This window comes from Rana temporaria, chromosome 5 (assembly GCF_905171775.1).
Source record: "Rana temporaria chromosome 5, aRanTem1.1, whole genome shotgun sequence".
NCBI lineage: Eukaryota > Metazoa > Chordata > Amphibia > Anura > Ranidae > Rana > Rana temporaria.
In genome coordinates this window covers 143,857,067-143,884,377 of record NC_053493.1, presented here as the reverse complement: position 1 = coordinate 143,884,377, position 27,311 = coordinate 143,857,067, and the positions used below count along the sequence as shown (strand labels likewise).

General features: G+C 43.3%; 1 protein-coding gene across 1 annotated transcript in view; it reads right to left on the bottom strand.

Moving 5' to 3' along the window:
- The window catches only part of VPS41 (VPS41 subunit of HOPS complex), a 377,598-nt gene that overhangs the window by 103,419 nt on the left and 246,868 nt on the right, over positions 1–27,311 (bottom strand). The window contains exons 11-15 of the mRNA XM_040353190.1: positions 22,533–22,630; positions 20,852–20,981; positions 20,599–20,714; positions 13,232–13,288; positions 10,703–10,764 (exon numbers count right to left, since the gene is read on the bottom strand). Coding sequence (XP_040209124.1) covers positions 10,703–10,764; positions 13,232–13,288; positions 20,599–20,714; positions 20,852–20,981; positions 22,533–22,630 — 463 coding nt within the window. The remainder of the gene's footprint in view (positions 1–10,702; positions 10,765–13,231; positions 13,289–20,598; positions 20,715–20,851; positions 20,982–22,532; positions 22,631–27,311) is intronic.

Sequence of the window (27,311 nt, the reverse complement as noted above, 5' to 3'; positions counted from 1 at the left end):
GCCGCGTACACACGGTCGTTTTTCGGCATGAAAAAAAAACAACATTTCTCAGCATGTCCATTTCCAACTTCATCATTAAAAACGATGTTGCCCACACACCATCGTTTTAAAAAAAATGATGAACAAAGCGCGGTGACGTACAACACGTACGACGACACTCTGAAGGGGAAGTTCTATTCGCCTTTGGGCTGCTTTTAGCTGATTCCGTGTTAGTAAAAGACGATTCACGCTTTTCTGTCTGTTACAGCGTGATGAATGTGCTTACTCCATTATGAATGGTAGTTTTACCTGAACGAGCACTCCCGTCTCATAACTCGCTTCTGGGCATGCGCAGGTTTAAAACGTTGTTTTAGCCCACACACGATCATTTTTTACAACCCGAAAAACGACATTTTAAAAAACAACATTAAAAAATGCAGCATGTTCGAAAAAAAAAAATGTTGTCGTTTTTCAGAAGCCGAAAAACGATGTGAAGCCCACACAAGATCATTTTAAATGGCGTTTTTAAAAACATCGGGCAATATTCTCAGTGAAGTTACGATGGAGTAAGTCAGATACTCCATCGTAACTCCCTTTTTTGGCCAGTGTATCTATGCTCCTGATTCTTAGAATCATTTTTGCATAGATACACTTAAGATCCGCCATCTGTAAGTCACTTACACTGGCGGATCTTAAATGCAATGACGCCGGCCGCCGCTAGATGGCATTTACGTGAAGGAGTCATTTGCGTATGCAAATGATCTTTCTACGCCGATTCCCGAACGAGTTCGCGTCGCGTAACCGTCGCTAACGTCGTTTGCGTAAGCGGAAACGTACTCCTGCTATATGAGGGGTAAGTTTCCGCAAGTCTCGCGTAGGCCATGTTACGGATGGCGTCGGGTCCCCGTCGTGTTTTTTCGTCGGGTACGCCGTTTACGTAAGTCGTTCTTGAATACGACTTTACGTCAATGACGCACACGTCGGCGTCATTGACGTTTTCCGCCGAGAACTGGAGCATGCGCACTGGGCTTTTTGCAGCCCGGCACATGCCCAGTTCTTTCGCATCGGGGGCGCGCTTCATTTGAATAGAAGCCGCCCCCTTGGAGATCCGCCAGGCTACGCCGGGACACTTACACTCCGCTGTCCCAACTTATGGAGCAAGTGTTTGGGGAATACAACACCTGCTCCAGTAAGTTGGGACAGCGGAGTGTAAGTGCCCTAAGTGCAGCAGGCGGATATTTAGAGAGAATATGGCCCACAGTTTTTTTTCATGCCTAAAAACGACCGTGTGTACGCGGCATAAGGGTCAAAATATCAAATCCCCAATCTTATCTGGGCCCTCTGTTACCATGCTGACCCTCTTTTGTATATAAAAAAGCCCCTTCCCTACGTGAGCGACTGGCTCCAGGTGTGGTTGACCCACCTGTTCAGTCAGAAAGTAGGTTATTTTCCTTCCTCTCAGGATTATATGCCTGTGGGCGAGGCACGGCCTGCAAGCATTCTAAATGCAATGTTAAGAAGCCGAAAGAGTTTTTTTTTCATCGGCCACTAATAAACATGATAAGATTGGTCAACTTATAAAAAAGGACTCAAAAAGCACAATACGTCTAGGCACTTTAAGTTGGTCCATAACCAAAACCCTAGGCGTCTGAAGTTCTGGGGCATTGAAAGAGTCACAAAACATTAGAGAGGTGGCAATTTTTAACATCAGGTCAGTCGCAGGGAATCTCATTGGATCCATGAGACCAACGTTTTGGTGCCAGGAGGCTTAAATGTTGAATTTGATATTAATTGTTTCATTTCTGACCTTCGGTTTTATGTAAATAGTTTTTGTTTTTTTTCCCCCTTTTTTTTCTTCTTTTTGTCATTAATGAGAATGTGTGTGATTTATTAGCAAGTGACCTATGAGAGTCAGCAGGGACGTGGGATAATGCACATGATTTTTTACATATTTTTTATTAATTCTACATCCATGTGTGATAGTGATACATTTTAAGTGTATTTAGCATTGTTTAGTTTTTTAAACTGCAATGTTTGTTTGGAGTTACAACATATCATGATGATTTATGTTGTCTCCTTTCTATGCTGTGGTTTCTGTTTACCTTTTGGCATAATTGCCAGGTTGCCATGGTGATGTGCTGTGCACAATTACCGGGATTGACCAGAGACGTCAGCTGATTATGTATGTAAAGCAGGTGACTAGCATCATTCCGTCACCACTGATGAAGTCCCACCCCCCTGGGATGTAACGCGTACGTGACTACTGATCGTGACGTCAACCGCGTCCTACATGCTGTCTCTTGTGGAGTACACTATTACACACTTGAAATCCTTTGCACTGAGGTTCCGTGCTTTGTTTGTAAGTGCACCTTTTACCTTTTAAATACATTTAATAAGAATACGGAAAACACTAGATTGTTGCTTCTTCTATCCACCTGCTTGGAATTTGATGGTGACATTTTATACTACATAGCAAGTTACTGGCATTGATCTTATTCAGAGATCCCGTTTGCTTATCCCTTAAAGGGAACTGCTTATGTGACCTAACTGATTCACTCAGGGGTCTAGTATCTGAGGTGAGCTGCTAAGATTACTATTGGTGGAGGTTGTCACTCAAGTCACCTTATCAATATCATTAATCACATTGGACACTTGCTGGTGCTTGCTGACCATCTTTTATGAAGTTTTACATGAAGAGCATGGACTGCTTCTTTTCATTCATTTTCATTTTAGTTTTGTTTTGTATGTTTTGCGCTGCACTTATTTTTTACATAGATTCTTCGGATTATAATCCGAGATATGCATGTGCACCAAAGCGATGAGGGAGACTGCACAAAAACCGAGGGAGACTGCACAAAAGCCTAGCCATGATTATTGATAATAAATAATGTAATTATCAGAGGCGTAACTAGAAACTTCTTGGCCCGGGTGCAAGAAATCACAAAGGACCCCCCCCCCCCCCCCCCCCCGAAAAGGCATGATTTTGATACTTTTTTTTTTGAGGGGGTGGCAACAGCGGTAGTTGAGGGGGGGTGGCAGCTGTGTTACTTGAGGGGGAAGTGGCAGTGGTGGTACTTGAGGGGGGTGGCAGCGGTGGTACTTGAGGGGGGTGGCTGTGGTGGTACTTGAGGGGGGGTGGCAGTGCCATCCTCTCCCACCACCACCTGTGCCTCTTACTGATCCCATCCTCCCACGCACCACGGCCACCCCCCCTCAAGTACCACCCCTCTTTAAGTACCACTGCTGCCACCGGTGTCAGTAGGGCAGTGGACGGTGTCAGTAGGCAGTGAGTGGTGTCAGTAGGCAGTGAGCGGTGTCAGTAGGCAGTGAGCGGTGTCAGCAGGCAGTGAGCGGTGTCAGTAGGCGGTGAGCGGTGTCAGCAGGCGGTGAGCGGTGTCAGCAGGCGGTGAGCGGTGTCAGCAGGCGGTGAGCGGTGTCAGCAGGCAGTCAGCGGTGTCAGCAGGCAGTCAGCGGTGTCAGCAGGCAGTCAGCGGTGTCAGCAGGCAGTGAGCGGTGTCAGCAGGCAGTGAGCGGTGTCAGCAGGCAGTGAGCGGTGTCAGCAGTCAGTGAGCGGTGTCAGTAGGCAGTGAGCGGTGTCAGTAGGCAGTGAGCGGCGGTGTCAGCAGGCAGTGAGCGGTGTCAGCAGGCAGTGAGCGGTGTCAGCAGGCAGTGAGCGGTGTCAGCAGGCAGTGAGCGGTGTCAGCAGGCAGTGAGCGGTGTCAGTAGGCAGTGAGCGGTGTCAGCAGGCAGTGAGCGGTGTCAGTAGGCAGTGAGCGGTGTCAGTAGGCAGTGAGCGGTGTCAGCGGGCAGTGAGCGGTGTCAGCGGGCAGTGAGCGGGGTCAGCGGGCAGTGAGCGGTGTCAGCGGGCAGTGAGCGGTATCAGCGGGCAGTGAGCGGTGTCAGCGGGCAGTGAGCGGTGTCAGCAGGGCAGTGAGCGGTGTCAGCAGGGCAGTGAGCGGTGTCAGTGGGCAGTGAGCGGTGTCAGTAGGCAGTGAGCGGTGTCAGTAGGCAGTGAGCGGTGTCAGTAGGCAGTGAGCGGTGTCAGCAGGCAGTGGACTTTTAATTACCAAATAAAAACCCAAAAAAATCAAAGCAGATAGATAGATAAAGGCTACTGAGTGAGCACTGCACATACAGTAATTATGCCAGGATGGTACTGTAGGGAGAACACTAGACTGCAATCTTCAGCCATGTCCGGACTCCCTGGAAAGACCAGCATGACAAACCCCCACACTGGAGAGAGACTGATCTGTAGGAAAGTAAAGAGCCTCAGCTCTGCACTCACCCAGCGGTCGCGGTCGGTGTCCCCTTAGTTTGCACGGCAGGCTCTGTACACCGGCTGTGTTTGTTCCTCCCGCTTTCCAGACAGGTCACATGCCGAGGCTGTGTCTGCATGAGTAGGCACACTAGCGCGTCTCTCCCCCTCACAGCACAATCACCCTGCTCTGCTGTAGTGTGTTGTCACCGCAAATTTTACACAGCGCCGGAGATTCGGCCAGAGCGCCGGGCAGTGCAGGGAGGGAGGGAGCCACCTGCACGGGGAACTTCGGAGACTCTGCAGCACTGTGTGTGTCCGGGGCTCAGGCAGACTGATTCCCGTACACAGGATTCAAAACTCGTACTGTCGGGTGAATCCCGTACGAGTGGCAACCCTGCGCACCGCATCAGCCAACAAACACTGTGTGTGACAGTCAGGTGGGCCCCCCGGACTTACAGGGCCCGGTCGCAGCTGCGATTGCTGCGACTATGAAAGTTCCGCCACTGGTAATTATTAGTATTGTTGTGGAGCGCACAGGTATGTATGAAACTCCTCCAAAAAAATTCAGTCAGCAGCTTTGGTTCTTTTCCAGAGTGTGTACCATTTATTGGACAAGATGACAAAATTCAACAGACTGTTTGCAAAACAAACAAAAGCCTCCAAAGTCCCCTTGTTCTGTCATTTAACATGTATCGAGCATATAGGCCCTCCACCCATCCTGCATAATGTATATGTCCATTTCTGAACTTCCAGCCAATGAAATGCAGAGGGTTTGAGGAAGTGACAGATGCGCAGTAGCAATTGTAATGCAAGCACTTACAAATTATCGTTGTAAGTGTGTTTCAATTGCTTTTAATTAATATGTGATTACACTATTGGAGGCTGCTTCAGGTTTAACTAACTGGAATAACCCCAATGGAGTGGATCGATAGGATTTTCAATAGTAAAAAATACCTGCATGTAAAGCATTTAAAGTGGAGGTTCCCCCTAAAAAAAAATTCTAACAATACATTCAGAAGACTGATTACACTGCGGGTATGCTGTTTTTTTTTCCGTACATACCTCGTTATCGCCGTTTCATCCCTAGGCTTCCAGGTATGATTCTTTCGGGTCTGGGCGTTCCTAGTTGATTGACTTTCCTCCGACCGACGCATACTTGACGTCACGACTTTCCGAAAGAAGCCGTACGTCGCTGCGCAGGCGCCGTATAGAGCCGACTCTATACGGCGCCTGCGCAATGGCGCTCGGCTTCTGTCAGAAAGTAGTGACGCACAGTATGCGCCGGTCGGAGGAACGTCAATCAACTAGGAACAAAGTGATAAGTGCTTTTGCGCTAAAATAGACCCTTAATAAATGTACCCACCAAAAATAATAAATGAATATGGTGCAGCAAAACCTAATAATGTTTACATAACATTGAACAAGAATCAAAATAAAAAGAGATTCTGCGCAACGTATCACGCAAGTGAACTAACAGTGTCACATAAAAAATGAAAAATTAATAACATAAAGTGATAAATATTAATAAATCGCTGTTAATATAAGAGCTGACTAAATTCAGCAATGAATATATCCAAAATACAGTGCAGTGTAATCAGTCCACAAATATATGCAGTACTCTGAGAATTAATGTGCAAAAATTGTGAAAACAAGTTGTGCAAAGGGATTTGAATGAGAGAATCCAGTCCCAAAAAAATATATACACAAATCAGCTGTCAGAACGGATGCACTGGATGAAGATAAGCACCAGCTCGATACTGTAAATACACAGCAGTGTAGCAGAAGATGAACCAGATCCCTGACTGAGCTCCCGGGACTCTTACCTCTCAGCCCTCCTTAATGGGCATAAATGAACAGCACACTCGCAGTCTTCTATGGGTGGTCACAACTGCTTCCTCTCTCAGTCTGATGAATCCTCCCTCTGTTAGATCAGGTGCTCCTCAAAACCGAGTGGGTAAATATAAAGCAGGAAGAGCAGAAAGAGAGGGGACTCCCATAGTGAGGTACCGTAAGGTGCAGGTATAAATTTTATTAAGGAAAAGCCTGCGCTTACATTTAAAACTTAAAACATGTGCAACGAAGGAATAAACAAGCGGCGTCTCAATCGCCAGCTTACGTCACTCCGGGTGTAGGTCCTCCAATCCCTACGCGTTACGACATCACGTGTCTTCGTCTGGGGGAGTGACGTAAGCTGGCGATTGAGACGCCGCTTGTTTATTCCTTCGTTGCACATGTTTTAAGTTTTAAATGTAAGCGCAGGCTTTTCCTTAATAAAATTTATACCTGCACCTTACGGTACCTCACTATGGGAGTCCCCTCTCTTTCTGCTCTTCCTGCTTTATATTTACCCACTCGGTTTTGAGGAGCACCTGATCTAACAGAGGGAGGATTCATCAGACTGAGAGAGGAAGCAGTTGTGACCACCCATAGAAGACTGCGAGTGTGCTGTTCATTTATGCCCATTAAGGAGGGCTGAGAGGTAAGAGTCCCGGGAGCTCAGTCAGGGATCTGGTTCATCTTCTGCTACACTGCTGTGTATTTACAGTATCGAGCTGGTGCTTATCTTCATCCAGTGCATCCGTTCTGACAGCTGATTTGTGTACATATTTTTTTGGGACTGGATTCTCTCATTCAAATCCCTTTGCACAACTTGTTTTCACAATTTTTGCACATTAATTCTCAGAGTACTGCATATATTTGTGGACTGATTACACTGCACTGTATTTTGGATATATTCATTGCTGAATTTTGTCAGCTCTTATATTAACAGCGATTTATTAATATTTATCACTTTATGTTATTAATTTTTCATTTTTTATGTGACACTGTTAGTTCACTTGCGTGATACGTTGCGCAGAATCTCTTTTTATTTTAATCAACTAGGAACGACCAGTCCAGCAAGAATCATACCTGGAAGCCAAGGGATGAAACGGCGATAACGAGGTATGTACGAGAAAAAAAAAAACCCCCAGCATACCCGCAGTGTAATCAGTCTTCTGAATGTATTGTTAGATTTTTTTTTTAGGGGGAACCTCCACTTTAAATGATTTACATGGAGGAGGCAAGAGAAAGCATAAAAGGAGGAAACACCCTACCTCTAAATGTAAAATCTCAGGCAGGTCTTTCCAACATCCCCCCCCACCCCCCAAAGAACAAATCCAAGTGAGTTACCTGACTTCTCTGCCTCATCTTAGCTCCCCATACACCCCCCTTCATCCTTCCCTCTTCTCCACTGCATCCTCCAATGTGACAAAAATCAAATAAAAAAAATTCGATGTGACAAATAAGCGGCAAGATCTAGGGAGCATTATGTCTCCCCAGATCTATCCTAACCATGTCCCAATATATTCCCTAACACTATCCACTATTCCAAATTACTGTGAGAATAAAAAAAAAATAAAAAAAACACAGCAAAAAACACACACGCAAAAAAAAAGGCTCAGACGTTTTAACATAGCCAATTTATGCACCGGCACCAGAATTTCTATGGTTGTGCCATCTCTGGGCCATTGTCTCGGTCGAAGAAGTAGATGTTGACCCTGTATAGAACCTAAAAAAAAAAAAATGGTTCCACCCTCCTTACAGTAAAAGAAAAGCAGGGAAAGTACTGTGGTCTGACAGATAATAAATATCTGTGAGTGTTACACTTAGACATTGCTTGGCGTGCACTCACTAAACATGAAAAATACATTTGATGTTAAATCTACTTAGTACTTTAACTCCAGATAGACAGCTTAATACACAATTTATTATGTATCTTCAAACTGTGATTAAAGGAAAACTATAACATACGTTCAGTGAGTACACATTCGGAGTTATTACTTTAACATTTGAAAGAAATTTAAATGTGACATTTCTTCTATTTTGCTTCTTAATATTTAATTACTGTATTTCAAATAGAGAATTGTAAAGCTCCCTCTAGTGTTCTGTATGTTATGGAATGTGATAAGAATGTCTGATTAAAGCAGCCTCTCCAAACCAGGGTTCTGTGGAAGTCTGGATTGCCTCCGGACCAGAGGTTCTTTCAGGTTCCTTGAGAAGAGAGCAGTAACAGATTGATCAACTGCCTACAGTGATCATCAGTGTAAGGGCACTTTAAGGGCTTTTATTAAACAAACACTCACCTGCTCCACGGTCCAGCGACGCGCCGGCCGGAGCTCCGCTCCTCTCCCCCCTCTCTGGCCCGCATCTTCATTCTTAGTGTGGGCACCCAGCCGTGACAGCTTTCGGCTTCACGGCTGGGCACTCACTGCGCATGCACGAGCGGCGCTGCGCACTGTGATTGGTCAGGCGATCGCCTGGGACCTGTCACGATCGCCTACAGGGAGGGGCCGCTGTAGGCCATATGACGTATTGCCTAAGCGGTCCCTGGGTGGAAGAAGGAAGTGCATGACAATGCTTAGTCTCACCATTGAATGGCCCCCATGCTTACCTGACCTAAATTCAAATTAACACCTCTGGGACATGTTTCGGTCCATCCGGTGCCTCCAGGTTGCACCTCAGTCTGTTCAGGAGCTCAGTGATGCTCTGGTCCAGATCTGGGAGGAAATACTCCAGGACACCATCCATCGTCTCATTAGGAGTATGCCCTGATGTTGTCAGGCATGCATACAAGCACGTAGGGGCCATACAAACTACTGAAAACCATTTTGAGTTGTTGCAATGAAATTTCAGCAAAATGGACTAGCTTGCTGCATACTTTTTTCACTTTGATTTTCGGGGTGTCTTTGAATCCAGCCCTCTGTAGGTGGATAATTTTAATTTCCATCAAATGATGTGCCATCCTTTCATTCCTAACACATTACCCAGTCCATATCAGTACAAATATCCAGCATGAGATGTTTGCCCGTTGAGATCTGATATGTTTTTAAAGTGTTCCTTTAATTTTTTTGAGCAGTCTATATTATATATATATTTAATTTATTTTTATTTTTTTCACACACACATATATATATAGAATAATATATATAAAATAAAACTTTTAAATAAGCCAGTATAGTAAGGTATTCCAACACACTGCCTTACAATTAACCCCTAAATGCATGTTTCTTACTTTTTTCCAGCGGTTTTAAAAATTCTTGCTTCCCGGTATAAGCCAGAGCCATGTTAGTATTGTCTTCCGAGTCCCAAGTGCAATATCCTTCCACCCTTTCTGCTAGTAATTTCTGTAATCTTGCACATGTGCAATGGTTTCTTAGCCAAGTCTCGTTTTAGTTCCAGGATTACTATGGCAACCGTAAACAACAAAGAAAGGTGCTACTACCCCAAGTTAATGAAACTCTTCCTCAGCTGTCGGGTGCAGGATGTGCAGTTGCTCAGATGCCAATGTGATAAATGAAGGACAATCTGCAACTCCATACATGCTCTTTAAATCAGTCCAAATTTATTGTACCTCCATAAAAAAATTATAGTACAGCAGAGGTAGACGCGTTTCAGTCGCAATGGCCTTGTTTACTATGGCAACCATGTCCCGCAGATCGCAGCTGACCTGTTTGACTCCACGATCCAGGTATAATATAAGGTGGAAGGAAAGCTCAGTTTCCCTATATTTATACCGTGTGGAGTAAACAGGTGAGCTAACAGTGCCACACATATTATTCTACTTGTTAAACTTATTTTGCGATTTGTATTATAAAGCAATATGATCTCTGCTGCAGTGTGCCATGCTATGCAGATGTTTACACCCTGTGTAGCGTTTAAGGTCACATGGGTTATATCAGAAAATTATGAATGAGACTGTAATCTAGAGGTATTTTGGCACAGTGCCTTAGAAAGTGGATATGATGGACATGGCATACTTTTTAATGAACTGATAGCACAAAGAGCATGCCATGAATCAGGGAAAAGATGCACATGCACCAGTGATGTCAATAAAAAGAATGGGATAGATTACAAGCAAAAGGAAATAGTAAGGTGACAACTACAAACAGCAATTTGAACAATTTTACTAATAATTGATATGTGCAAAAATTATTGGTGAGAGCTTACTACCACTTTAAAATGTGTGTTAGAGCTTATACAACTTTTTCTCTCACTAACATAAAGTCTATGGGCCTGACCAATAGCTACTAAGATCCTGGCAATGGCATCCTGGGAAGAAGAGAAGGTCAAATGCTTCCCCAGACCAAAAAGTCTGGGGTATTTCCAAAGACTCTGACAGATGTAGAAGAAGTAAAGATGAATAGGCAAACTGACAGATTCCATTTAAGAATCAATGGCAGCAATGGTACTATTCTCACAAGATCACTTTAAGCATGAATAAATATCTGAGAAAAAAAATGTGAAAAATACAATACCCTATATATTTTTTATTAAAAATGAAAGCAAACTGACCTGGTTATTTCTATGCCAGTATTAATAAGCCACCCAACTATCACTGGTAAGCAATAAAGTCACAGTGTTTGATATTGTGTAAAATGTAGAAGTCTGTATAAGAAATACATACTGTATATACATTTACCGTACCTGGCAGCATTATCATAATCTTCTTTTTCTACCAGATGTGTTATATAGGCTAAACCAATATCCTAAAAAAAAAAAAAAAAACATAAATAAGATAAATCTTACTGTTTAGTAGAGAAAATATACAATATTACAAGTTGAACAGAAAGTAATTTTATATTTGAATGGTGTTTTAATTAAAAAGGATGGAAATAATTCCACATACATCTATTATTTAGTACTAATAGAAAGGTTCAGGCATTTTTAGCTACCTTTAACATGGCTTCATGCTCTTACTGCAGCAGAATTATGAAGTCACAGGGGTAGATTCACATACAAATAGATCGGTGCAGCGTATGTGAGATACGCTACGCCGCTGTAACTTACATTAGGCCGGTTCGAATCCCCAAAGAATTTGCGCCGTAAGTTACGGCGGCGTAGTGTATCTCAAGCGGCGTAAAAAAGGGTCTTAGTCTTTTTGGGTATAAGTCTATCAACATGGCAATCTTGACTTGGCAACATTTGCCCACTCTTCTTTGCAAAAACACTCCGAATCTGTCCGATTGGGAGGGCATCTCCTATGCACAGCCCTCTTCAGATCACCCCACAAATTTTCTGTTTCAATAGTTTTTATTTGGTTTCAACAAATAGTGAACACGCAGAAGTTACTCCCACACGCAGGGGCTAGCATTGAAGTGGTAAGAGTTGGCTCACATTAAAGGCAAAAAAAAAGGTGGTGCAATATATAGCCTAGACAGATCTAAAAGGGAACAGAAAACAGAAGAAAGTTGAGCAGAAAGGTGAAGCTAGAGGGAAGGAGATTGTGCACCAACCAAATAGGGATCTAAAAAAGAGAAGGAGGAGTCGGGGGGCTAGAAGATTAGAGACCAGGAGACGGGGGAAGTTAAGGGCTCCCAGAGCATTGATATTGTCCGTCACAAGTGGCCCAAGCAGGCTGGGGGGCAGGGTAGGTAAAGCATATGACAGCCATGGTTCCCAAAGTTTGAGAAACTTGGCATGCGAGTCGTTGTGGATGCTCGACATCTGTTCATTAAGGATCAACGCTGGTCATGCAGTCTCTCACTCCTTGAAAGGGAACAGATGTTTTTTTTTTTCCCAGGCTTGGGCAATTGTTCTTTTTGCTGACAGAAGCAGATAGGAAGTGAGCTGTTGATAGGAGAATATGCCTGGAATTGGGCAGTGTAATAAGGCAAACTTGGCTTCTTTTGGTATGGACAGATGAAACAATGTAAATAAGAGGCTGAATACACAGGACCAGAAGCCAGTTAGTCTAGGACATTTTCGATTTTCGATGGCCACAACCTTGGAAGCAGCGGTCACTGTAGGATGAATAGGCATGGGCAATGTGGGCAGGGACCTAATACCAATGTAGGAGCACCTTAGCCTCCAAGGTGGCTGTGTTAAAGGAGTATTTGGCCACAGAAGACCAGGCCCACCTGCAGTCCGCCAAGTCTATTTTGGACGCCCAATCTCTTTCCCAATGAGGATCACCCCGCAAATGTTCAATCAGATTCAGATCTGGGCTCAGGCTGGGTCATCCCAAAACTTTAATCTCGTTTTGGTGAAGCCATTAATTTGTTTATTTGGACGTATGCTTTGGGTCGTTGTCATATATGTATGTAAAGTATATGTGAACCCTTACCTTGTAATACAACTCATTCAGTTTAGGCAAACATTTGTGCTAATATATATGTGTAAATATATATATATATATATATATATATATATATATATATATATATATTGATTTACTAAAGGCAAATACACTGTGCACTTCCAAGTGCATTGTTTTCTAGATGTGAGGGGAAGCTCTACTGATTTCTATCATCCAATCATGTACAAGCAAAAATGCTGTTTTTAATGTTCATTGTACTGTATGTGATTGAGTATTCTTTGCAAATTAAAGCTTCACCTCACTTACTAAGCTCTGTAGTAAGTGCACAGTATATTTGCCTTTAGTAAATCAACCCCATAATCTTTGTTCTAAGATGCATAAAAACTGGGGGTGGCGACATGAAAAAACAGACATCTAGCTGGAAAATAAAATGCTGGGGTAACAAACACTTTAAATTTCAGTTTTCAGACACTATTCTTTACCAGTGAAGCTTTTCTTTCATGCTTTGTGAATGCAGTCACAACTATGGTTACTGTTGCTCTTGAAACACTGCTGAACACAATATGTAATACCCTAGCATGCAGCCCAGAGAGCATAGAGAAGGAAAAGATCAAAGATTTTTACAACTTTTTTTTTTTTTTCAGAGTACCCTACAAAAATAAAAAATAAAGTCCTAGGATACTGGTGTTCACATTATTGTGCCCACTCAATGTACATTATGCTGATTAATTTGACATAAAATCTTTAAAAAGATTATAGCTTCCTTTCACACGCTGCTGCAGATTCTGCTTTACGATTGCCCGGGGCTGCAGCATTAGGGCATTACTTATGACGATAATAAATGCAGCTCGCACTAGTAATAATTGGACAGCATTGTACGAGGACTATTAAAATATCCCATACATAACTCAACTTACCAAAACTTCATGTCGCTTAATATTTTTCTGACTGATTTCTGCAGCCATAAGAGCTTCCTAAAAAGCACAAAAGGTATACAAAAAAAAAGGTAAACAAGTAAATAACAGAACACAACATTAAAATAAAATACAAATGTGAGGCCTGCTACACTATATTAACATCTTGGAGAATTTTGTATTAACTTACAAGACCAATAAGTGCACCTGTGCTCAGATTCAAGTAGAGAAGTATGGGGTTTGGTTTTTATTTTAAGATTCATACTTACCAAGGCAGCATCGATCCAACTCTGGACCAACTGTGACATCAGCTGACAGCGGGCTTGAGCATTGCACTCCTGTGATCCACAGGAGAAGTACAGCCAAACAAGCTTTGGCTGTACTTCTCTTTTAATAAGCAGTAAAGTAAACAAAAATCAAAAATGTCTGCATTTTGTGATCCCATTGATTTCAAAATTCGACCAACCAAGCCTTCAATTTCACCTCATATTGTTACAGAAAATAAAATTTGTCTGGGAATGTTCTTTTTTTTCCAGGTCACAGCAAATGTTTTGATTCTATTTCTCAAACGATTCTCCCATCATTGATTGAAATTTGTGCAAAATTGAGCAAATTTTCTAAACATGCCCTATCACTTAAATTTGATGGACCCACGAAAATCAGCCATTGCTGCTGCCCCACTAATATTCGAAAATTGAAAAATTCTTGAAAGGTGCGATTTTCTAACGAACAATCGTTCGGAATTTGCCATGTGTATTACCGGCAGAAGTCTCTGGTTTTAGTCAGCCTCCAACAGCTTAGAAATACCTGCTGTGTACTTAGAGGACTGGCAGGCTGAGAAGAGCTGTTCTCCAATATAAAAACTACAATTTCCATAGCTGTGTTATGAACTTTAGAACTTAAAGCGGAGGACAACACGGAAAGTGAATCTCCGCTTTTCGGAACCCATCCCCCCCCCCCCTCCGGTGTCACATTTGGCACCTTTCAGGGGGAGGAGGGTGTAGATACCTGTATAATACAGGCATTTGCACCTACTTCCGGGCATAGACTCCTTCTGGGAAACACACTGGTCCCACAAGACAGCGGGGACCAGTGAGGACACGCAGCACGACTCACACATGCACAGTGGGGAACCGGGAAGTGAAGACACAACCCTCCACTTCCTATTTCCCTCACCGAAGATGGCGGCGGGGACAGCCGAGAGCTGAGCGATTGCTCGGCTTCGGCTACCGACATCGCGGGCACCCTGGACGGGTAAGTGTCCATTTATTAATAGCCAGCAGCTGCTGTATTTGTAGCTGCTGGCTTTTAATAGTTTTTTTTAGGCGGACCTCCACTTTAATCTCTCCACAATACTTATAAATACAGTGATGGGTTTGTTTTAATGTGCCTTCAGTCTCCAAATATCAACCAGGCCAATTTCTGCTAATTGTTTCACAAAGCTCATTTCTGTATGCATCCAGGCGCTGCTGGCAGGGTGGAATCTATCCATTTAAAGTGCTTTCAGTGCTTTTCCAGAATATACTACCACTACTTTGGTGTGCATGGTCCGAGTACAGCTTCAGTTTATGTACGTTAAGACAACCATTCACCACTCTTGTGAGCAGTCCTGAGCCTGCAACTGCTGGGGCATACCATTATTCCAGTCTGAAAACCATGAGCCAAACAGAGTGACAGTGGTAACCAAGTGCACTGACAGGCTGAGGCAGCTGCCTGTAAGGCCACTGGGTGGATCCCGACATTATTGTAAGGGTCCCCTCCATAGTCTGGAGTGAGTCTATGACATCAGCTGATAGTGGACTTTAAGGCCACTGTAAGTTGATTCTGGGTCAGAGGAGAGCACAAGTGTACTCCTATGACCCACATGAGAAACATAGATAAAATAGGATTTTTAAAACAGATTACCTGTAAAATCCTTTTCTTGAAGTACACCACAGGACACAGAGCCATTCATTACATAATGGGTTAAGGGTCACCAGTGGTGATTGGACACTGGCACAACCAATTGAAGACAGTTCCCCTCCATATAACCCCTCCCATCAGGGAGGTTCATCAGTTTTGTAGCAAGCAATAAGGTTCCCATAAGAAGGGGGGACCTCTGTGTCCCGTGGTGTACTCTAAGACAAGGATTTTACAGATAAGCCGTTTTAAAAATCCTGTTTTCTTTCTCGTACACTACAGGACACAGAGCCATTCATTACATAATGGGACGTCCCAGAGCAATGCTCCATATGAAGGGTGGGAGACACAGATCAAGCAGGCCGCTACGGACAAGAAGCCCTATACTGCTGCCTGCAGCACACTTCGCCCGAAGGCGGCATCCTCTTGTCCTTTTCATGTCCACTTGATAGAATTTGCAAGTTGCAGCTTTGCAGATCTGAGCCAACGAAGCCTGGTGGTGCACTGCCCATAAAGCACTTATCGCCCTGGTAGAGTGCGCCCTAACAGAAAAAGGAAGAGTCCTGTTCTTTAAACCATAGGCTTGAATAATTGTCTGTCGAATCCACCTGGAGATAGTGGATTTTGATGCCGCCTGTCCCTTCTTGGGACCATCTAGCAAAATAAACAAAACATCTGTTTTACGTATCTGAGAAGTTGCCTCCAGATACACATTTACTGCTCTCACTACATCTAGAGAGCGCAATAATTTTTCCTCCGCTGTCTGCAGATCTGGAAAAAAAGAAGGCAGAACAATGTCCTGATTCAAATGAAAAGTCGACACCACCTTAGGTAAAAAGGCAGGATGGGGTCGTAGTACAATTTCATCTTAATGACAAACTAAATAAGGCTCTTTGTAAGAAAGAGCTGCTAATTCAGATACTCTTCTAGCCGAAGAGATGTCAATCAAAAAGACCAATTTACTGCTTAAAAGAATCAGCGGAATCTGGCGAATAGGTTCAAAGGGTTGCTTTTGCAACACTGACAATACTAAATTCAGATCCCATGGGCACAAGGAAGACTTGACTGGCGGATTGATCCGCAGTACCCCCTAAATGAAAGCCCAAACTAGGGAATGAGATGCCAGCGGTCTTTGAAAGAAGACTGATAGAGCATATATTTGACCCTTAATGGTACCAAGGGCTAATTTCATATCCACTCCTAGCTGATGTCATATCTTTGAGGATTCCATTTGTTAGTTTCACACTATGAAACATATGCTTTCCAGACTCTATAGTAGATTAATAAGTGGGATTAATAAGATCCCTCGTTTCCTCAGAATGTGGGTCTCAGCAGCCAAGCCGTCAAATTTTGCTTTTGTAAGGAAGGATGGAACACTGGACCTTGCCAAAGCAGGTCATGACAAGGTGGAAGTTTCCAAGGTTTTCCTACCGCCATCTTTATGATTTCAGCGTACCAGGGTCTTCTGGGCCAATTTGGGGCCACTAAGATTACAGGAATTCTTTCCCTCTTGATCCTGCAAAGTAACCTTTGTAAGAGAGAGATCGGAGGAAACGCATAGATCAGTGAGAACTGATTCCATTGAATTATTAGAGCATCCGATCCGTAGGCCAGAGGATCTCTCGTCCTGTACACAAAGTTGTTCAACTTCCTGTTGAACCTGGAAGCTAGCAGATCTACATCCGGGGTCCCTCATCTCTGGCATATGGCCTGAAATATCTCGGGGTGGAGAGACCACTCTCCTGGTGACAGCTGCCGGCGACTCAGATAGTCCGCCTGCCAGTTTTCTACCCCTGGAATGAAGATTGCAGAGAGACAAGGAACATGTTCTTCTGCCCATGTTAACATCTGATTCACCTCTCTCTGGGCGCCCTGACTGCGGGTGCCTCCCTGGTGATTGATGTAAGCTACTGCAGTAGCATTGTCAGATTGAATCCGAACTGGGTGGTCCTGTAACCTCTATGTCCAGGTTCTGAGGGCTAAATATACTGCCCGTATTTCCAGTAAGTTAATGGGCAGGCTCCTTTCGGTCTTGGCCCAGGTTCCCTGAGCTGAAGCTTCTTCCAATATTGCTCCCCAGCCAATTAGGCTGGCATCTGTAGACACCACCTTCCATGTGTCTGGGAGAAAGGATCTTCCTTTCAGCAAGTTTTTCATCTTTAACTACCAACTGAAGCTTTGGCGCACCTGTGAAGACAGGCGCATGGGTAAATCCAGAGTTTGGATCTTCCTGTTCCAGGAGGCTAAAATACTGCCTTAAAGTAGTCTCGAATGAAACTGGGCGTAAGGGACAGCCTCGAAGGAGGCTACCATCTTCCCCAATAGCCTCATGCAAAGGCGAATAGATGGTCTTTTCTTTGCCTTGACCTTATGGATCAGGTCCTTTAGCGACTTGATCTTTGGCTCTGGTAGGAATACCCGGCTTTGGGCTGTGTCTATGATCATGCCCAAATACTCTTTCTTTGGGCTTGTAGAGAGGATTTTTGTAAGTTTACAATCCATCCTAAATGCTCCAGGTATCTTATTGTGGTGAGCACAGCGTGATCTAATCCTGCCTCTGACTAGGGGTGCAAAGATTCAAAAAACTCAAGGTTCGGAACGTTCCTCGGATCAGGAGTCACGGATCGGATCATTTTTCGGATCTGCAAAAAAGTTCCCTCTCAGGGCAAGAGACCCCCCCTCCTCTCAAGGCAAGAGACCACCCCCTCCTCTCAGGGCAAGAGACCCCTCCTCCTCTCAGGGCAAGAGACCCCTCCTCCTCTCAGGGCAAGAGACCCCCCTCCTCTCAGGGCAAGTGACCCCCCCTGCTCTCAGGGCAAGAGACCCCCCTCCTCTCAGGGCAAAAGACCCCCCCTCCTCTCAGGGCAAGAGACCCCACCCCCTCGGGCAGTACAGACACTCCCAGCGTGTGTCCCACGAGTGTGGGCTCCTCCTCTGTGGGTGTTAACAGAGGAGGGCCGCCGCCGGGTGTACCAAGATGGCCGCGGCTCTGGAGCTAGGCTTTAGGAAAGACCGTGGCTTCAGTCTAGCTGAGGAGCCGCGGCAATCCGCGGATCACAGTGTGTTCCGATCCGAAGGGGGTGAGCCGTTCGGATCACGGATCAACTGTGATCCGTTGCACCCCTACCTCTGACCAATCTATCACGAGTAGATTGTCTAGATAGGCTGTTATCGCTATGCCCTGTGCCCTCAGATTTTGTAAATATTCGGGGTGCGGTAGCCACACCAAAGAGCAGAGCCACAAACTGGAAGTGGTGATGTTCTACCGCAAACCTTAAGAACTTTTGGTGAGCGGGATAGATAGGCACATGTAAGTATGCGTCATTGATGTCTATTGACGCCATGAATTCTCTGCCTTGTAGGGTGGCGACCACTGATCGAATAGTTTCCATTCGGAAATGGCAAATGTTTAGAAATTGATTTAGAGATCTTAGATCCAGAATGGGTCTGACGTCTCCTTTTGGTTTTGGGATCACAAAGAGGTTTGAATAAAAACCTGAACCTTGCTCTTTTAGGGGTACTTCTGTGATCACCCCTTGAGACAGCAAGTGATCCAATCCCTTGAAGGACGCTCTTTTTAATGGATCCTTGAGCTTCGGAACGGAGAAGATGGGATCTCTCGAAATTCCAGCTTGTACCCTAGGGATACTGTGGATACTACCCATTTGTCCTGGATTTCTGTCTGCCATGCTGCTGAAAACTGACAAAGCCGTCCCCCCACTTGGTCGAGCGGGGGCACCTCTTCATGAAGAGGCTTTGGGGTTCTGCTTGTTGGCCTTTGAACCCCACTGCTTCTTGTTCTTCTGGGCCTGGTCTTCTTGCCGTCGCCACTGTCTGGAGGTAGATTTACCAGGAGCCGGGGAGAGAGAATGTTTAAAACAATGTTGCTTGTTTTTCTTCTTCTCTGGTAATAGAGTGGTCTTTCCACTTGATATCTTTTGGATATATTTTTCCAAATCTTCCCTAAAGAGGCGTTCGCCATGGAAGGGAAAAATAGCCAAAAGCTTTAGCCAAAGAATTCAGTGCATATGCACCAGCTGGGGTGTGAGACAAGATGCTTGCTGAATCAAATCTCTCATAGCACCTATTGTAAAACATAAGGCTTTAGGCAAATTCTCCCACAATTTGACTTGTTCTGGAGGCAGCTCCTTCAGCCCCTGTTTTACCTGGTCCTTGAGGACATGACACATGCCTACTGCTGCTACAGCAGGTTGGGCAACTGACCCGGCCAGAAGGAAGGAAGATTTCAGTAAAGATTCCAACTTCTTTTCCGAAGGATGTTTGAACACCTGTACGTTATCCACTGGACAAGTCAGGTTCTTATTTACTCAATAAATGGCTGCATCTACAGAAGTCAGACTCCACGTCTTGGAAAACTCTTCCTCCATAGGATAAAGAATGTCAAACCTCTTCGGAGGTGAGAAACGCTTATCTGGATGTGCAGTCTGCGTAGATTAACTTTTTTAATAACGGATGAACCGGAAAAGAGTATGCACCCTGCAGGGATTTTAATGAGCCCAGGGAGGAGACAGGTGATTCAGATAACTCCAAAGAGGGCAACCTGAATGCAGTACGTACTGTTTCAGCATAACATTGTACCTGTGACCTTAGCATCTGGGAAGCAGAAAAGGGTTCCTCTGATATCCCTGATTCTTTCGACTCCTCATCCCTGTCCTCTGTAGGTGTTACCTCATCCTCATCCTTCTCCTCTTCAGATTTTTCTGAAAGGGGATCTAAAACCACCAAAGGAGATCTGCTTCGCTTTTTGTCCTTTTGCAAAGACTTTGCGATTAGCGTAGCAATCTTTCCTTCTAATTTTTCCAGGGCTGCGGTAAAAGTATCCTCAGTGACATATGCTGGCCCAGGTGCCACCGAAGAAATTGTTACCCCTGAGAGTGGCAATGGCTCCACCTGTATAGGTATGTCAAAATTTACAGGGGAGGAAGGTACCGAGCAGGTACGGCTAGAGTCCCCTCTCTCAGGCGGCGGTGCTTTCTTGTCTTTCTTAGTCCCTGAATTCCGAGGTACCACAATGCATATACAACTGTGCTCAGGACTTTCAGCGTATATAGCAAAAGTGCTGGTCCCTAGAGCCCAGTCCTCCGAAGAGAGACATTACAGGCGATGCCTCGTGCATGAGGCCCGGATCCCATCCAGTTTCAGCATAATTTATTCGGCGTCTTGGATGGATCCAAAAGCATACCTCTTTTTTACCCCCAGAGGGTCTCTTTGGCAGAGCTTTGCTTAGCACATTCTACAAGCGTCCAACACCTTAGACACTGGCGAAAAAAGTGAGGTACTTCCCTGATGGGATGGGTTATATAGAGGGGAACTGTCTCCAATTGGTTGTGCCAGTGTCCAATCACCGCTGGTGACCCTTAACCCATTATGTAATGGATGGCTCTGTGTCCCGTGGTGTACGAAAAAGAAAGTGCTTTGGCTCTACTTCTCTTTTAAAGGAGGTGAAGTACCTCATATTTCTTCCTCCCAAGCAACCAGTCAATATGGTCATCTTGATCTCTTTCTTTTGCGACAACAACGTCTCTTGGGCTGATTATATAAAACAGGGATTCGCCTTCAGCATATTCTGGAAAAAATACAAAATAAAACCAAAAAGAAAACGTTTATTACATTTGGGAGATTAAAATGTCAGTAGAAGATCTCAAAGGCGGAATCATAAGGTACAAACAATGCTATATAGAGATTCGGTTTTTAGCTTTTTACCTAAGCGATAGTCTCTGCACTCATTTTCTTGAAATCCCCTGACCGTTATGGCATCTGAGGACACTTCTTCACAACAATCTGGATTTGGCTGAATTATATCAAGACGTGGTCTGGCACAAAACTCCTTATTCTGGAAAAAAAAAAAAAAAACAGCTATTAAAACAATTAAAGTGTTACTAAACCCACAACAGTAAAATCTGTCTGTAGGCGCAGAATAGCATGCTTGTTATACTCACTGTGGAACTTAAGGGGTTAATCTTCTGCATTGTGTAAAAAGGCTTTTTTATCCTGTATGCAGAGAGCTGTCCCCTCTTGCATTGTCTATCTGGAGAAGGCCAGCTAACACACAGGCAGTAGCCAACCTGCACATGCTCAGTTGTGTCTTTTATGCTGGAGTGAACATTTACTTGTTCTCATAGCTAGCCAGGTCACATGATATTGGCACCACACATGTGGGCGTGTATACAGGCCACAGTGGAAATCTACCTAAAATCTCAGCACTGGAGAAACTGTGCAGTTTAATCACTGACTATGGTATACAGATCATCCAAAAAGGTATATAGTGGCAATATCTTTATGTAAAAAGAAGATTTATAAGCTGCGGGCACTGTGGGGGGGGGGGGTCCTAGTATTGGGTCTAGTATCACTATAATCATGTTAAGCTTTCAAATATATACACACACACACACACACACACACACACACACAATCAAATCGTTTTTCAGGATATTGCTCAAACTGGAAAGGTTACAAAGCATAGCAGGTTTAAATGGTTGTCTGTGACACCTGTAAGGAGCCTTCCCCTCCTTGTTGAGGTGACAGTGATTTTAACTCAAGTGTACCTCTAAACCAGGGATATGCAATTAGCGAACCTCCAGCTGTTGCAGAACTACAAGTCCCATGAGGCATAGCAAGACTCTGACAGCCACAAGCATGACACCCAGAGTCAGAGGCATGATGGGACTTGTAGTTTTGCAACAGCTGGAGGTCCGCTAATTGCATATCCCTGCTCTAAACGAAAACCTAAAATCTATCCCTGAATTCTAACTTCTTTCCAACAAACATCAGGAGCTAGGAAATGTTTTGCCAGGCAGAGAAAGGTATTTTCCGTTATTGATACAGCTAAACTTACAACTGCCCCTAAGGCAGGCCATATTTTATGCGGTTTCCTTTCCTTATGAAAATTGTTCAATTCCCCCTTCAACACAATCAGTATTAATGGGGACGGCTTTCCTTCCCCCCGTCTAGCTGCTTGCAAGAATCGCACGCTAGAGATCCAACATGCTGGTTGTACCAAAGTCGATCAATGGATTTACTTGGGAACAATCAGCCCGCCCATAGATGGCTCAAGTCTCCGCCGATCCCTGCTCAACCGGCCAAGATTCAAACCACCTATGGCCGGCTTAAAAGGTAGGGTCACCTAAACCAATAACGTTTTAAAGGTGGAAATTTGTCAAAGGACTAACCAGTCAAGTTATTGTGATCTACAAAGCTACACCTTGTCAGACCTTTAGGCATGCTGAGAAACAGAATCCAAGAGGCAGAGGTAGCAAAGAAACAGTATAGCAGTGGACAACCACATAATGGGCCTATAGATAAGCAGACCTTCAAACAACAAGGGTACTAAAAAACTTCTAACCCTATCTTTTCACCCTGACTCCAAATGTAAAGTTATAGTTACCCCTCTATCGGAAGTCTCCTTTACAAAGAAGAGCATCACAAACTGATCACAGAGAGGCGCAATTCCACTGATGAAGAATTCTGTATCGAACTGTGAAACTAGAGAGAAAACAATAAACAAATACATAGTCACTGAGTAGATCTAGCAGACTTCAAAACATATTACAGTCAAATGTAAAGAAATAATTTACTGTTAATTTTTAATGACTGCTCTGTGTAAATTGCTTAGCTCTTTCTTAAAAAAAAATATACATAATTCCCTGCACATAAGGTTAAATTTAAAACCAAGCAGCACTTTACATCCAAACTCACTTTGGCAATTTTTGAAGCAATACTCACCTTTAAACTAGAAGCTGTCCTCTGCTGTATTTCTTTTCCACCAGTAGATGTTCTCAGTCTTCTTACAGCATTGGTTAACCTTCTTCCTCTTAGCCCAGGTCCCCATGGACCCGGCCCACTCGGTAACTGGACAGTGAAAGGAGAAGCAGCGTGGTGAGGAACACACCTCTGTCAATCTGCCTTTATCTCCCGTCAACATACTTCTTGTCAAAACATGAGCTCTATACTCTATACTTGGCTCTAACATTGTGAGCCAAGTATACCAAATTCAGATACTTCTACAGCATGCACACATTCAGATGCACTCCCGACCCACACAGCCAATGGCTCCTTCCTCTCTGTCCTATGAGAGATGGGAGAGAGCTGCTGTGGATGGGCACAACACTGGATTTAGGGTAAGTATTTAGGGAGTACTAAAAAAAAAAATGCAGGGACTGCATTAAAGTGGATGTAAACCCTCACATATACCCAGTGAAGTGAACAGCTTTAGATGATACACAGGGATGAAACAAATCTCCCTACAAAAGTTTACATGTATATCTGCTGTCTTCAGCTTTATATATTCTTTACGCTACTTTCACACTGAGGGGCTTTACAGGTGTTTTAGCGCTAAAAATAGCACCTGCAAAGCGCCACTCCTGTCACTCCAGTGTGAAAGCCCGAGTGCTTTCATACTAGAGCAGTGTGCTTACGGGACGTTAAAAAACATCCTGCAAGCAGCATCTTTGGGGCGCTTTAGGAGCAGTGTATACACTGCTCCTAAATTACCCACGCCCATTGAAATCAATGGGCAGAACCACCTGCAAAGCACTTCAGCAGCAGCGCTTTGGTAGCACTATTAACCCCTTCATCAGATGCTAGTGGGTGTTAAAAGCGCCCCAGCTAGTGGCCGAAATGCACAGCTAAAAAGCGTTTTACAGCCGACGCCCCCCACCCCAGCGTGAAAGTGCCCTTAGAAAGTGCACATAGTGTTACAGATTTTCTCTTCCTGTTGAACACTGGGAGTGGATTCTTGGCATACAGTCAAGACAGCTGATTGGAGGAAAGGCACACACCCCCCTCCACATAGGCTAAAAAAGGAATGTGCAGAGCTGTGCTGTGACAAAACAAGCTCTCTGCTAATCTATTTATAGCAACCTCCTACAACACAAATTTGGGGTTTTATCTTGGTTGACTGAGAATTTGTCAGAAGTTATCATGCTGAATAACAGAGAAACTAAACAGCAGAAAGACATGAGACTCAGTGCTTTGGAGAGAGATAAGAAGATGACACAGATATATGTGCTTAGGTCAAATTTCATGAATCAGGTTTACATCCACTTTATGGTAAATATATATATATATATATATATATATATATATATATATATATATATATATATATATATATATCCTTTAGAATCACTTTAATCTGTGTATTTTATATCTGCTCATACTGCAGGTGCAATGGGTGAGAAAGCAAAGTGCTTGAGTGACTGACTTAGATTGGGTATCCTCTAGTAGACTTTTGTTCAAAATGTTGGGTTTTAAGTAGGTTCAAATTTCTAACCATTACTGGGGTTAAATTGATATTTGATGGATCAAAATTATTATTATTTTTTTTAACTAAAACATTTCTAACATTATATGTAGCTTTAGTTTGAAAAAACTTGTTTGGCTGTACTTCTTCTGTGGATCACAGGAGTGCACTCCTGTGACCCATTTTCAGCAGACAGCGGGCTGAAGCCCGCTATCAGCTGACGTCACAGAGCCAATCCAGGCTCGGGAAAGATCGCTACCATATGGTCAGGATCTGCCCACATGCCTGGACCGGCACCTGATTCAGCCTCTCAGCGGGCCGCTGGGAGCCTGAGCCAGCCACTTCCACCCCCTCCACAGCGCAGAGCTCCAGTGAGTGCTGGAGGGGCAGAGCAGATGGCAGTGACTGGCCGTCAATAGCTCTCCACTCAGCCAGCTTTGGAAACCAAGCGATTGGTGGTGTTTGATCACTCGGTCCTCAGCCTTAGAGCTGGCGGGGAACAGATGACTCTTTGGACCGATGCTGCATCCTACGCAAGTATGCATCTAAAATAAAAAAAAGTCTCATACTTCCCTTTTAAAAGCAAACTACATTTTAAACTACTTTTGAAAGACATTCACCCAACAGTCAAATTTACTGAGAATTTTTGTAAAAATTCTATACAAATATTCACAGGAACATTGGTTTGAAAATCTACAGTACTCTCCTGCAAGGGAATTTTTTTTTTTTTTTAATTCATCTTTTTAAAGGTAAAAACAAGGTTATAAAATGTGGGCTAACCATATAGGAAAATAATAAAAAAGCAATTTTACAGGTGAAGCAGTGGAAATGTTAAATGCTTGAGAATTTTTTTCTTTTTTTTTTTCATACAGAATCCAATTTCTAGGGTATAAAAATTAAGTTAATTTACAAGCTGGCAACCCATGGTTCTGGTTATTGTAGAAATACAAATCACAGCGAGCATGCAGCAGTTCCCCAATAACCGAGAAGCCACAGGCATTCGACCTCTGAGCAAATGTAAAAATTAGCTGGAACTGTTCACAAACATTAAGTCAATCAAATCCTGCTGTCTTCAGTCAAACATAAGGCATAGTGGTGATTACACGCAGTATTACAGCATGAAAATAGCTATGTAGGAAATTCGACACCATTTCTTTTCATCATATTAGAAAGGCAGACATCAGAGCCAAGTCTTCTAGAATATTATTTATCCAGGGGCAATATTATACGGAGAAAGCTTTCTGACATACAATTTCACATACAGAAAATGTGTCTCACTTTCCAAATATTGCTTACAGACTATGAACAAGATATGATCGACAAAAGAATGTCAGAATCAAACCTTGACATTGTTGTTTCAGCACAACAATAACCACATGAATTTTGTCAGATTTTAAAAAGCAAACGCTAAAAGCCTATACCTATACGTGACATATATATATATTTTTTTTTCATATACTCATTGTTACAATTTGTGTTATTTTTAATATTTAAAATTATAATCTATACACAGATCTAAATGTTACATTCATACAGTAAAAAAATAAAATAAAATGAAAAAATAAATAAAATAAAAAATAATAACTTATGCTTTTAAGGAAATAACTGGGCTTCTTTAATTAACCAGTTGCCATCCAGGCCAATTTTGAAATTTTTCTGATTCAATACATTTTTATTGAAGGTTTACAGAAATACAATGGCTATAATAACGCATCAGTAAGGGCTATATAGCCCTGACACCAATCTCAAACATCAATATAAAAGCATAGGACTCCACTGGTCATGAAGCCCATGCTCAAATGAGTCATATAACAAGGGAGAACATGCCAGACCTGGAGAAGAGTAGGGTTCAGAACCCGACCGAGGGAGGGCGTAAGACCACATCAGAACAAATAAGTCTAGGTGCGTCAAAAAAGGAGTATGCACCGGCACAGTTATGCACCGGCACAGTAATGCTCTGGTGTAACTAAAAGATGAATGAATAAAAAATGGAAGAAAAAAAAAAGGGGGGGGGATAGGAGAGAGGAGGGAACAGCCAGAAAAGGAGAGAAAGTAGAGAATAAACAAAGAGGAGAGGGGTGGAAAGGAAAAAGGAGCCTTAGAATGCCACAAAAAACCCAAATTCACAACCCCACACCCAGTAGGGGATGGGGAGTCACAGATGTAGCGCCCTAAGGTTAGGCTGACAATAGTCTATCCATGGAGCCCACATTTTCAAGAATTTGTCATACTTATTTTCCAACACATCCGTCAAATTCTCATTAACCATGATGCAGTTCAGGCGGGTTTTAACTTCCTGGACGTGAGTACAGGAGATTTCCAAGAGTGGGCAATAGTTTGCTTAGTTGCAATGATAAGGAAAGTGAAAAATTTGGGCTGCTTTTTGCATACCGTCTGAATAAGCTTGCATAACAGATCCTTAACCAGGTCTTTCCTAAGATTAGCGTGCAGAAGCGTGTCAATCAGTGTGTATACCCTAATCCACAGACTTAGGACAAGTCCACCATATGTGGGCCAATTTTGAAATTTGTCACATATATGTTAACATCAGCATTTTTCTGCTAGAAAATTACTTGGTACCCACAAACATTATATATTTTCAGAAAGCAGAGGCTCTAGAGAATAAAATGGTCAAAAAAATTACACTTAAATGCATTTTACTGTGCACACACATAATATCCAATGTTTTGGTAAAATATAAAAGATGATCCTGCACCGAGTAAACAGATGCCAAACACATCAAGATTTTAAATTTCACACACCCATGAAATGGCGACAAACTACTGTACAATAAATTATCGATAGGTGACAGTGTAAAAGCTTTTACAGGTTACCAGTTTAGAGTTAAACCAGAGCTCTGGTGCTCAAATTATTGCTTTCACTCTGATGTTTGCAGTGATACCCCATATCTGTGGTGCGATC